We start from the raw sequence: 14,009 nt of genomic DNA, 5'->3' as shown, positions 1-14,009 counted from the left end.
TGTCCCCGCGCTATATAAATACAATACTGTATAATAAAGTGACAGATACTGATTGACGTTTTCCGCTATTTAGCAGGCTGCCGAAAGAGCAGCGATCATCTACTGGTTGGCAGGCAACCGGATAAATGATCACTTCCTTCCTTGCAGTAAAGCTGGAACAGGGCTGCTTGTCTTTAAGAGATCTATTCAAAAGTCGCAGTTTACGGTAGAGTTGTGGCGACTGTCATTGCAGCAGTCACATACTTGTTAGTGACGGCTCTGAGTGTTTGTGCAGAGCTGAACGAGGCAGATGAGTCGGCGGTGAAATCACCTCCAGTATTCATTTCATTTCATTTCATTTCATTAATCTTTATTTCGGCAATTTGCCATAAAAGATAAACATAAAATTAGTACAAAGCAGAAATCAGACAACAGTATTACATCAATAGCGGGATAGCACACGGGTAGAAAGAGAGAATGCACCAATACACATCAACCGATACTATAAAAACAATTGAGTAAATCAATACTGATTAATAATTTACAAACAATCTATAATATTATAAATTAAAAATGGAGGCGATTTAACAGTATGGCTAAAATCTTACATAAAATTACCTGATGCAATAAGGTTGTACACTAACTAATACGTAGTCTGAATCAAGGATGAAGTACCCTAGGAATTAGAAGCAATCTCTTGTGCCATGCTGCTTCGAGAAATTTGGCCATTGCGAAAACAGTTACTTTTGAAAGGTCAGTCTTAAGAATTCTAAAGGCCTCAGAGCATTTAACAAACCCTAGATTTTTACATAGTGGGATTATCCAGAACCTTCAAGCCGCAATGTAGGCAGGGCAAAAGAAGACTAAATGCAATTCATCTTCAAGCCTGCAATTGCAGTCAGGACAGTTTTTCAGGGAGTGCTGCTTCCATTTACTGGTAAATGCTCTTAGCGGAAGAGTACCATACCGCCATTGCAGGTATAATTTCCTGGCCAGATTCGGAAAAATGTCATCAAAAACTGACTCAAACTTGTAGGAATCTTTCACCCCAAAAAAAGTGTTAGCCAAGGAATCTGGGCGTGTACCCTGTGTGTGAGATGCAAGGTTGCATGCATGGAAGGTTACCAGCAGATGTTTGCGGGACAATCCCTGACAGGCTACTTCTGGGTCACTCCACAGGGTCGGAAGACCCAGCCGGTCAAACTCAGTTTTTAGATATTTAAACCACGGGATGTTCTCTATCGTAGGAAGAGCAAGAATTTCCTGCAATTCCTGCCTATAGTTGGCTAACTCCGGAGTGGACCATAGTCTTCTCAAAAGGTTAGGGGCTTTACACCCAGTACTTCGTCCAAAGGTTTGAGACCCAGATCCAACCTAAGAGGCAGAAGGGGGGTGCTAGCTGGTAACTTTAAGAGTTGTCTAAGAAACTTGTTTTCAACAATGACCAACTCTTTTTTGCAGACATGTCCCCAAAGTTCACTACCATAGAGAATCGCACCTCTGGCCTGGAGTCTATAGATCTCCAACGGGGGGGGGCTAACGGTCTAACAGATGATTTATTAGAGTTAACTAGCCTAATTATTCCCCCAGCTAATTGAGCCAATCTGAGCTGGGACTTAACTTGATGATCGCCCCATTCCAATTTATCATTCATGGTCACACCCAGATACTCAAACATAAAGACTCTTTCTAGCCTGTTCGGGCCTATAGAGGGGTTGGGGCGTGTTTTTTTGGGGGGATTAAAAATCATGTACTTGGTCTTCAAGGCATTTATTTCGAGACCATGCTCTCCACAGAATGCCTCAAAACCCTCCAGAATACGCTGAATCCCCATTGGGGATTTCGACAGCAGCAGGGTGTCGTCCGCAAACATAATTGCGGGCACCCTGCTGCCGCCGAGCCTTGGTGCATCTGTGTTAGGGACATTATTTAGGTAATCGATTACCCCGTTGACAAAGAGGCAAAACAGGGTCGCCGCAAGAACACATCCCTGCCTTACCCCTCTGCCAACGGGGAATCTATTTGAGAGGCTACCCATCCTCCCGCACCTAACCTGTGCATAATTATGTGTGTGTAGACGAACAATGATGTCTAAAAGAGCAGGGGGAATGCCGAGTTTACCAAGTACCGTTCATAGTTTACTACGCGGAACCAAATCAAAGGCTGCGCGGAGGTCAACAAAGACTGTATACAATGTACCCCCCTCCACCCGTACCGTCTTCCAAAAGAGGAGGGCCAAACGAAAAATTTGGTCCGTAGTTGACACCTTGCTCCTAAACCCAGCCTGGAACGTGCTTAAGATTGAATGGTCCGTCATCCATTCCTGCAGGCGGTCAAGTATCAGCCTCGCGAAGGTTTTTGTGAAACATCAATGAGGCTGATTGGCCTGTAATTGGCTGGGCGCAGAGGAGAGCCCTTCTTGAAGATAGGTGCAATCTCTGCTCCCAGCCAAGTACTAGGGACCACCATTCCCCCAAGGATTGCATTAAAAACTTCCAGCAAGTAGGGGGCCCAGACCCTAGGTTGGTGCTTAAATAAATCTCCCGGGATTTTATCTAGCCCGGGGGCTGTACCCGATGGCAGTTTAGATATTACTTTGAAAACCTCCCCCAGAGAAAATTGCATTGGCTCTATGCCCTCCAAAGTTTTGGATTGCGCGGTTGACCCGCCGGGGAGTGGAAGATGTTCAAGCGATAGCTCATCTTGGGGCTTGGGCAAGCCAGGGCTGACCTCTTCATAGAGGCTGCGGAAGTGGTCCTCCCACACCGTAGCCGCTATGTTGGCCTCCACAGCTTGAGTCGGCTCGGCAGACCCTGTTCTCACTATCTGCCAACATTTACGAGCATCTCTGGTGTGGAGAGAGGCCAACATGTTTTCCCAATTGGAGTAATCCCATTCCACCTTTGCATGTTGGATTTCTTGCTTCAGTTCTGCCCTCCTAGTCTTGATTAACTCTGTGTCCCTTGGGTGCTTCAATACAGCGAGGAGGTCGGCCTTTGCCTTCCTACAAGCTGAGTTGAACCAGGAGGGTCTTTGCCCCCTACGGGGCCCTTTCCGCGCAATTGGGTTTAAAAGTTCAGCGAGAGTGTCCACCAATTCCGTGTGGAGGGTGCCCAGATTGGGAAACAATTTTGCTGGAGAGGAATGAATAGTAAGGGCCCCAACACGTTCAAATATGGGGAGGATCCGTTCATAAAGCTCGGAAATGTGGGCAGGATTATCCAGGAGCTTGGCCCACCTCACTCTGCGCCTATCATTAGTTAGAATTAATTTAGGATCTAAAGATGCCTCTGCCGGCTGATCACCCGTGGGGCCACTGGGCGAAACCAGTGAGAGAATCAGCGCATTATGATCGCTATCGGTTCTTTGGACTACCGCAAAGTCAGAAACCCTGTTCCAGTCCGATGTCTGAACAAGGATGTAGTCCAAATGAGACTCCTGCCCTGGTTTATTAAAGGTGGGTTTAGAAGGGATGTCACTCTTAGTTCGGCCATTATAAGCCCTCAGAGAATTACTGAGAGTGAGTGCCAGAATTTGCATTGCTAAGGGAGACCATGGCTTAGCTGGGGGACCAACTAATTGCGGAATTCCCCACTGGTCATCCTCCTCCAGAAGTACTCGCTCCATAGTCAGGGTTAGCGGCTCATACTGACAGTTAAAATCTCCCCCCAGCAGGATCCTTGCACCCTGGGGTATTGTGGGCAGAAATAGAGAGAGCTCATCAAAGGTGGGTGAGGGCTTCGTTATACCCGTCGGTCTGGAGTATACATTTATCAGCGCGAGTTGAGTATGGTTCGACCATTCCAACAGCACGCCCTGAACATCCAATAAATTAGTTTTGAGGGCCCTAGCCTTGCATCCCAGATGGGATGCCACCCATATGCAGAGACCCCCCGAGGGCCGTCCTTTCCCCTCCCATTTAGCTGGAATTGAAAAGGTAGCATAGCCTGATCACCATTTGTCCTCCCGTGCCCATGTCTCCTGAAACAGGCATACATCCTGTGTGTCGATAAAAGACCCCCACTCAGGGGAGTCTAGTTTACCCTGAAGTCCGGCCAAATTCCAGGAGAGAATGGACAAACAGGATATATGCTCGCCGGGAGATGTAGGAGGAAAATCAAGTATAGTAGCCACAGTGGTGTCCGCCAACTCAGCGAGAGGTTCGGTAGATTGGAGATCCATACCAATCACACCCTCGCCAATGGCATTTGTTTGGCCACCCATGCCCTGTTCAGACTGTAATCTTCAATCACAATCGTCCATACCCGAAAACAAATCAAACCTATTTGCTGACTCCAAGGGTGTAAAGGGTCTTAGGTGATCCATTCTCCTATTGGTATTTCTATTAAGCCTAGGAGGTACCATATTCCACCCGAAGGGGTCGGCAGCGGGTAAAGGGTGTGGAGCTTGTGACAGATATCTAGTATTGTAATGGAGGGAAAATCTGATTGGGTGCCTGGCCACCAGTGTAGGTGGGGGGGAACACTAAGGATCTGGGGTAAAAATAAGTCGAGGGACGATGGAATTGCTGCCACTACCTAGGGGCCAGTTTAATATATAGTTGACCGCTCGTGGGTCTCTAAAATTTACAACAACTAGGTCTCCCTCGTTGTCCTTGACCCTACTACCCAGCCAAGAGAGACGCCGGACATGCACAATGTCACCATTGATGTTTTGGGTAAGTGGTCTAAATTGGCTGAGCCAGTGCATAATTTTATTTTTCAGCTGGTGAAACCCTTCCCTCTTATTATCTGGCAGTCTAGGGACCCCTGTCAGGACAACCACGTAGGGGACAGCTTCAGGAGGTAATTCTACTTGGGGGCCTTTACGGGAAGGTGACCTGGTATATCTGTTGTTACCCGTGTGGTCTCCCGTGTGTTTCCTGCAGATACTTTTCCAGGTCCCCTCGAAACTGCACTAAGTGAATTTGGAACTAAATTATTACCCTGCTTAGGGGATGGAGCCCTCTGCTGCTTGGGGTTTGTTCGTTTGATAGATTGGACTATGCCTTTGGGAGCAATGAGAGTGCACGATGACACCAAGGCTGGGGGTGGGACAACCCCTCTCACCAGTACCTTGGATAATCCCTCATGATTACTGATTGCAGACTCAATGTCCTCAAGCCTTTTCTCAACCCTCTTCAGCCTCTCTATGATAGTTAAAATGAAAGACCTTATTAGGTGTTCCATGTTATCCAGTGAAGCGGCAGTAGGTACGTCCTTTAGGGAGGGGTCATCAGGGATGTCAATTTGAACAGTAGTGTTCTCAGCCTGTGCAACTGGTACCAATAATAAAGGAGGTGCCGAGTTTGACACGTTAACTAGTGCGGCCATTGGGGCCGAGGCAGTTCTGGTACTAAACTTTGAGGGTTTACCAAAGTCGGTATGACTGATCTTGGGCTTTTGCGGGTCCCCCCCTTCCGTCTTCTTTTGGCAGGTGGTGGGCCCTGGCCCTTGACAGGCACTGTTTTTTTCGGTTTATTTTGAGCAGGTTTAACTCAGACCGGAGTCCGGGTAGTCGGGTCGACATCTATCAATATCAGACTGGAGAGAGGAGTATCACTTATGGGCTGGTCAATAGAGACCAGAGGTGTTGGAGTGCAATCACGTAACAAAAGTGGGACACTCTCCAAGGATAGGAGGTCTTCACTGCTGCCAGTACATCCTACAGTAGGGGAAAGGGCATGGAGCGGGGGATCTGTGGAAGCTCTATTCTTCATACATTCGACAGAGCGACGACGCTCTGCCCGGCGCTCTGCCAGTGACTTTTCCCTATCTGGGTCAGTGGGAGCCCTTGTAAAATAATTGTCAAGTGTGCCATTATTATTACCCCCAGTCTTCTCAGAAAGTGCTTTGTCAGGACTTTGGGCCATTGCAGACAGGAGCACCAACTATTAATGGCAATAAAAGCGATGAAAGAGAGTAGGCCGTGCCCGGCCTCACTCGGTGTCTGAGGGCCTCAGAGGGCCCGCCCTTTGCCCAGGCTTCTCCCAGGACGCTCCCGCGCTGCGGGGATGACGATTGATTGATATAGGAACCTTGATTGGTGGGGCGGGGCAAGCAGGGAGAGCGGCCCAGGTGATACGGGTTCGGGCTAGCGAGGACTCCTGGGAGATGCAGTCCCGGTCCCGCTGCTCGCAGCCCTGCTCCAACCCACGCACCCACAGCAAGCTCCAGAGGGCAAACACTCCCTAGGTCCACAGACCCGCAGCAGCACACACCACGATGCGGGACCCGCGAAGCGGGTACCGCGAGGCGCAGCACACAGGAACAGAAGACAAAGGACAAGGTCCCGGCAGGTAAGAAGGATTCAGCAAGCGTCCCAAATGAAGTCAGGAAACAGGGATTTTTAAAGTCGGTGGTGGGGCGGGGCAAGCAGGGAGAGCGGCCCAGGTGATACAGGTTCGGGCTAGCGAGGACTCCTGGGAGATGCAGTCCCGGTCCCGCTGCTCGCAGCCCTGCTCCAACCCACGCACCCACAGCAAGCTCCAGAGGGCAAACACTCCCTAGGTCCACAGACCCGCAGCAGCACACACCACGATGCGGGACCCGCGAAGCGGGTACCGCGAGACGCAGCACACAGGAACAGAAGACAAAGGACAAGGTCCCGGCAGGTAAGAAGGATTCAGCAAGCGTCCCCAGATGTATTGAAATGCACTGATTGTGGTAAACCTTGCAGCATCTAGCAGAGGCACCTGTCTTTATTTACTGAGCTTACACTCCTGTTGACTCACATGCTAACGCTAGATCCCTGTAGATATTTTGAACTTGAGCTGCAGGCAGTTCAAAATGATTTAATCAGTTGCGTTTAGTATGTTTGCGTTGCAGAGCTCTCGAGGTTCCCAGTTCCACGAGTTTGGGGTTTGATATTTTTATTCTGGTGTTTGTAGTGCTCTTCACCCCATTATACTGGGACTGTAAATGCCACAATGCAAAGAAACAAATCTGGCCTGGATGGGCTACTCACATGGACCTAGGAAATGCGAGTGCTGTCAGCACTACTTGATCTGTTCGCTCTGCTGCAAACCCAGGACTGCAATTACCAGAATGCAGTGCAAGGAACTAGACCGAAATATCCGCTTTCCATCTATGATGGGGCTTGTTGAGATCCGGTGCCTGGAGCCGGTTGCCTTCTTAACGTTCCTGGGTTTAGTGTTGGGGGTGAAGGCACCAAGCTTGCAGGATGCAGCACGCAGTGTGCGCACTTGAGGCTAACTGGCCGGTTTGGACAGTGTCTGAAGGAAGACTGCCTGTGAGGCAGACTTCCAGTTTAAAGAGACGCGAGACCTGACTGGCAGGCTCTCACTAGCCTAACACTTATATGAAAGAATGGCTCTGGCATTCAAGAACGATCTTACAGAATGCTGCGCATGATGAGGAGCACTGGTGATGAATGTTTCTGTACCTTTATTGTTTTTTGCACAACTTAATCCGGAGGTATGCCGCTTTCGAGCTGTCAGCGGTTTATGAAAGCATTCGAAATGGCCGCTGTTTCTGGTCCCATAAGCCCTGAATCAGCTTCCCACGTGGTCATCACTTTTGGTGTTCGGACCATGGCTATGCAAGTTTACAGAATTGGCTATTGGCAACAGGTGGGTGGTGGCAGTCCAGGGAGGATTCCAAGTTCTATGAAGACTTTAAAGTGACGTTTGTGTATCTCTTAAAGCCATCATATATCATTAATTTGCTCAATAGATTTATAATAAATGTAAACAAATTAAGTATTTGTTTTTTTTTTACATATCACAATGTACTTATGTGATAGTTGCTTTTTAGCTACACGACTTTGAATGTTTTTAGAATATTTATGTTGGTGCTTGGGTATTTTTGAGGATCTTTACATGCTTATATACGACGTTTCTTTGTGTATATGTTCTTTTTTGCTTGTATGTTTGTATGTATCTGCGTGTGTTTATTTGAGTGTCTGTTGCCATATTGTTGTATGTTCCTGCTTATATTAGTTAATCTATATGTGTAGGAGTGTCTTTTCATGTGCTTGCCTCTGTGCACTGTTTATACCTGTTTTTGGCGTGCGGCTACATGCGTATTTTGTGTGTGAGCATATTTGAAGGTGTGACCTTTGTGTGGTTGGGTATGTTTGTATTTATCTGTGTTGTGCCTGTGAATGTCAATATATATTTCTGAATATATGCTTTTTTGTGAGTATGTATGCATTCCCTTGTGTGAGCGCGTTTGTGTGTTATTCTGCATTTTTGAGTGCTTGTGTATCTCTACGTTTGTATCTGTCAATGACAATATGTACGTGATAGATGTGTCCACGTTTTGTGAGGACCACAGAAATCTGGGCGCAGGAAAAGTCCATATGTTTCAGGCTGCACCAAGACTGCTTCCAGGGGCTGTTAAGGCGGAGCTGCTTCCAGGGGCTGTTAATGTGGAACTGCTCCCAAGGGCTGTTAAGGCAGAGCTGCTCCCAAGGACTGTTAAGGCGGAGCTGCTCCCAGGGGCTGTTAAGGCGGAGCTGCTCCCAGGGGCTGTTAAGGCGGAGCTGCTCCCAGGGGCTGTTAAGGCGGAGCTGCTCCCAGGGGCTGTTAAGGCGGAGCTGCTCCCAGGGGCTTTTAAGGCGAAGCTGCTCCCAGGAGCTGTTAAGGCGGAGCTGCTCCCAGGGGCTGTTAAGGCGGAGCTGCTCCCAAGGGCTGTTAAGGCGGAGCTGCTCCCAAGGGCTGTTAAGGCGGAGCTGCTCCCAGGGGCTTTTAAGGCGGAGCTGCTCCCAGGGGCTTTTAAGGCGGAGCTGCTCCCAGGGGCTTTTAAGGCGGAGCTGCTCCCAGGGGCTGTTAAGGCGGAGCAGCTCCCAGGGGCTGTTAAGGCGGAGCAGCTCCCAGGGGCTGTTAAGGCAGAGCAGCTCCCAGGGGCTGTTAAGGCGGAGCAGCTCCCAGGGGCTTTTACGGCGGAGCTGCTCCCAAGGGCTGTTCAGGTGAAGCTGCTCCCAAGGGCATTTAAGGTGGAACTGCTCCCAAGTGCTTTTAAGGTGGAGCTGCTACCTGGGGCTTTTAAGGTGGAGCTGCTCCCAGGGGCTTTTAAGGTGGAGCTGCTCCCAGGGGCTGTTAAGGCGGAGCTGCTCCCAGGGGCTGTTAAGGCGGAGCAGCTCCCAGGGGCTGCTCCCAAGGGCTTTTAAGGTGGAGCTGCTACCCGGGGCTCTTAAGGTGGAGCCTAGGGGCTCTTAAGGTTGAGTTGATTAGAACAAAAGTTCTCAAAGGTGGGAGGAATAAGGGCTTGACTTTGGTCCATGTTGTAGTGCAGCTCTAAATCTAATTTTCCAGCCATTACTCAAGGGCAATTTTTTACCTTGTTTCGTAGCTCATCGTGGCTATCGTAAGATGTGATGAATGTTATGCAGATCAATAGCATCCATCTCATTCCAAAAGGAGCAGTCTGGTTAGAGGGGCTAGGTCATGCCTCCTCTGAACAAGACCAAAACCCACCGTCAGATACGTTTCTGTGTTATTGGGCCTTATTGGAGAAGTGTGGCTCACTGGTTGGAGAAGTGTGGCTCACTGGTTAGAGGAGGCAGACCTGGAAGCAGAGGTCAGCCCGGGACCAGGGTTCAATTCCCGGCTTGGCGGGGTCTTGAGTCCTAAAATGTCCATGGACTCGACAATTCTCGCTCCGGTGCCTACTCGATTCATGGGTTCACACTCTGCGACTCTGGGCAATAGCTTGCTTAATCTCCACAACGGCCCCTCGCGGCGGGATGCCTGGCTTTCACCTTGCGGATACCATGCCGGGGTTATCTCACAGGGGAATACCAGGACGGGTTCCCTAAGCAAGCGCTTAGAAACCGCTCGGTGATTTGCGCTATATAAATTCCTGTACATTTACATTTACATTTACATATGCTATCAGTGATATGTGGCTTGAGTTTCTATGGTTAGCGGGCAAAGGGTCAATCTCGCCAAAGCCACTTAGGGTGATTCAACTAAAAACAAAACTTTGGGTTAACATATTTCCAGCAATTTGGAATTGTAACCATATGTATTGAGTGTAGACCAGAGGTTTCCACATTTCTTTAGCTCATTTGTGCTGTTACATGAAGGGTCACCCCTTAGAAATCAATCCAAAAGCACTGCCAAAAAGAGAACAGAGCGGCCAAACTGCAGTACCTTGTCCTCTCTGAATGAGGCAATAGGCAGCACTTGACATGATTCCGTCTAATTAGACCTCCTTGCTAAGGTGTAATGACAATCTCTTGACACAGTGAGCAAGATGGCCCAAGTCAGGACACAACAGCTCTGCTACAGTTAGGGAAACTAAATACAGAAAAGGCATGGGAGCATGATGACCAGCTCTTCTAAACCATACATCCTTATTTTATTAGTGAGGGAGAGAGTTCACTATGCCTCTTTACCAAAAACCTGTCTGGAGCCAGACAAGGACTAAATTACCACTGCTGAGCACCACAATGTGCTGCAAATGGCCAACTATGTGAAAGGATCCTCAAAATGGAGTTAGTGGTACCTTTTAGATCTTGAATAATTTGGAAGTACGTCTGTCGACCTCATTGGACCTATTCGCAAAGTAGCACCCTCTAGAATTACAGATGCAGATAGATTTTGTACCTTCTATAATGTAGTTTAGTCTTTACTCTAAAATGTTCTTTTCTGTCTGCTTTTCTGGCCTTAGTACCTTAGAATACCATATGTTCTCATTCTTTGAACAACCTATAATGTTGAATATCTGTTTCAGAACAATTATATCTAGTGCATGGTTAAAAATCATGTTTAAATATTCCTGTTTAAACTTATAGAATCTTTACTCTAAATTGGTCGAAATACTTCTAAACAATCCCGTTCCTTTATATTTCTTAACTTACTTACCATCTCAACTATTTAATAGAAGGCATGACCTGTCTTTTTTTATCCAGACGTTTGCTCTGAGTTCTAAATATTACATGCTATTGGAGCAATGTTTGTCTATGATTGGTGTTCATTTATAGGTGAAGATGGTTTAATTAGGAAGATCGAATCCAGCATGTGACCTTCCTCTTGCACTGGTCCATCAGTTCTTTGTCCAGACCAGGGGTCGCCAACCTTTTCTGTAAAGATAGCTACTTCTGATCAGTGAAAATCGTTGTGAGCTACTGAAGGCCAAGTAACTTGCACATCATTACCAGGCACCCCTCGCCCAGCTTCATTGACTTTAAACCTAATGTCCATGGAGTCGATACTATGGTTTCTGGGATGTAGACCCCAGTGAAGGCGTTCATTTCTACACTTTTGCATACGCTTGTATGTATTTGGCGGTATCTGCATAGATCAAACCTAGCCAGGAAGAATGCAGTGCCTACTGTTTTCTCTGAGCCCTCTGTGTGTATCCATTATTTAGTGTGTAATTGAGACATGCTGAAGGGGTACCCCATTGTGGCATCAGAGGTGGAGTGGCAACAGTTTGCAGTATGACCCAAAGTCCAATATGAACTAAGAACCACCATAAACTGATTGTGGATGATTGTTAACCTAAGGGTAGACTTTTGCATGTGCGTGCCAGAAGTGGGGGGAGGAGGCCACACCCAACCTCACTGTAGTGTGCATACTGAGTGTATTCAAACAGCAATGGGCTTGGGGTCAATGTGGAGGGTATCAGAAGGACCATTATTTGAATAATTGTTTTGACTTGCTTCTTGGTTTCTTTCATTACAGAGGGTGATGATGAGATCTCCTTTGACCCCAAGGATGTGATCACAAACATTGAGATGGTGGATGAGGGCTGGTGGCGTGGATTCTGTAACGGGAAGTTTGGCCTCTTCCCGGCTAATTATGTGGAACTCATTCAGTGAAAGTATCCCAATGTGCTGCTCAGTACATCGAAGACCCCATGCGGCGGCTGTCAAATTAAAAGTATATCACTTTCCTATGCACGGACAGGCCAAGCTCTATGACCCATTTACATGACCAAAGGCAAAAGGTAACATGCACAACATGTTTACTAATTGAAAGAGGAAGCTGAGCTTCTGCGACCTCCAGACGCTAACACAGGACACTGTAAGGACTTGCAATTTCTGACCCTAAATATACCACAGTGGACTACTGATTCCATTGTCAAAGCCACAGAAAAAGCATTCAGCAGTTCGCTTACCAATTTGTGGGCCGTGGACTCCTGATGTGTCTAGTCTCGAACCCAAGGGAAGATGTCAAGTCAACCTTCCAGGCTTTTAACAAGACCAGCTTCAGTAACCTTCAGTGCTTGCCCTACATACACCGCAAGACTTTCTTTACATTCAGCCTCTAACCAAAGGCAGTGAGGTCTCACCAATATCCAGCCACATTATGAATTTCCTGAAAATGAGACATGTCATCTAATAGGAAGGAGCCTGTGGCTAAAAGAAAGTAGAACATATTAGTAGTTTGTGGCTGATCTTACTTGCGCTCTGTGAATAAAGTAATCAAAGAATGGGGTAGATTGTCTCCCCGTTCTAAGCATTCTAAGCATTTACCCTTGCTATGCTGCAGCATTCAATAAATGTCTAAGAATATCTTGCTCACAGGTTACTAACTTACCAAAGTAACATGTTGTGACTTCCATACTCCATCTGAGTGAGACTCTATGCAATATCTTCTTAAATGTGACCCTTTCTCCTCTGTGTGACCATTCTCTTGCCCCTGTACGAACGACTCTTCCTTGCTCTGCTGGTTGTGACTTGATCCAGTTTCAACTGGGTGTAACTCTCACATGCACTCTTCTAGGTGTGGCTCTTTCCTGAATCCTGTTGGTTATGGCTCTCCACCACTCTGCTGGGTGTGACTCTCCCACACAATGGCGTGTGCATCTCTCTTCCAACTCTGCTGGCTGTACGGCCCCTTTGCCCTCTTGGTTGTCAGTCTACTCAGCTGTACAGGACGCAGCCCCACCCCGCTGGGTGTCCTGTTCCTTTGACCTGCTGGATATCACTCTTCTGCACCCTTCCTGGGTGTACTACTCTCTGCCCTGCTGGGTATGACTCTCTTAGTCTCTTCTGCTCATCCTGGGTGTGACTCTTCTCTGCTGGATGCTGCTCTGTCCCACACCTGAAATGTACCACTTCTCTGCCCTGTCGGACAGTACCTTCTCCTACCCCGGGGGTGGAACTCTCATTTTCCTGCTGGATGACTTTCCCTATCCCTACCCCTACTGGCCATGACTCCCCGCCTTGTTAGAGTGTAAATTGTCCCTAAGAAACCCTGTGTGCCTCTTCCCAGCTCTTCTGGGTATGTCCATCTCCCATCCATGCTGGGTTCAACTCTTCCCCAAACCTTTTTGGGAGTGACTGTCCTTCCCCTCTGCTGAGTGAAACTCTCCAGCAACCCTTTTGAATTATTGTGTATATTTTGCTGGTTTATATGTCATCTTTTTACATACTAGTTTTCACCGATGAATAAAGAAAAAACACAAGAGGAACTTGAAAACTCTGCTTGGTTTGTTAAGACATATCGTAGAGGGCTTGTGGGAATAGTTTGCTAAAGGGCTGTGTGGTAAGGAACGTGCACATGGAGCTAAAGCCTAAGGATTGTGTAAAGACAGTTGTTGATATTAAGGTATAAATCACCAATGCTACGAGGAATGTCCAAAGGTGTCTGGAGTGAGGGATGTGGAAACGAGACTCTGGAGTGGTAAATATCTAAAAGAACTTGAGGAGGAGGGATTCTGCAATGGGAAGTAAGTGAGGCTCCAAGAGTAGCTGTGGTGTGAAGAATATGCAAAGGAAGCTGATCTGTGAGGAATGAGTAAAAGGTGTTGCGGTGTGACAGGAGGATAAATGTCTACGGAATGTCTTAAGTTGTGTTGAGAAGTTTAAGTTAAAGAAGCAGCAGTGTGTGGCATATGTAGAGAGGCTGTGCTGTGAAGAATGTCAAAATAATGTTCTGGTTCCCTGTTAAGAAGGCAGTTTATAGGGTATTGTGGCAGTATGTACAGAAATCTGTCATATAAGGAATGTTTATAGTTGGATGTGAATCAACAATGTAGAGAATGTTCGATGAGGCCAGTGGCCATTCATCTTTCAGGGCCCAAGTATGATAAGAGCATGTTCTGCAGTGAAGG

General features: G+C 47.5%; 1 protein-coding gene across 2 annotated transcripts in view; it reads left to right on the top strand.

The window, feature by feature from the left end:
• Window positions 1-13,361, top strand: part of LOC144820631 (src substrate cortactin-like) — a 186,473-nt gene extending 173,112 nt beyond the window's left edge. For both annotated transcript variants that reach the window (XM_078677948.1, XM_078677949.1), the window contains one exon: window positions 11,633-13,361. In XM_078677948.1, the coding sequence (XP_078534074.1) occupies window positions 11,633-11,769 (137 nt within the window). In that variant the 3' untranslated portion in view covers window positions 11,770-13,361. The remainder of the gene's footprint in view (window positions 1-11,632) is intronic.
• Window positions 13,362-14,009: the final 648 nt, after the last annotated feature.

The sequence above is a fragment of the Lissotriton helveticus genome, chromosome 1_1 (genome assembly GCF_964261635.1).
Source record: "Lissotriton helveticus chromosome 1_1, aLisHel1.1, whole genome shotgun sequence".
Classification (NCBI taxonomy): Eukaryota; Metazoa; Chordata; class Amphibia; order Caudata; family Salamandridae; genus Lissotriton; species Lissotriton helveticus.
This window is presented reverse-complemented; position numbering and strand designations above follow the sequence as displayed.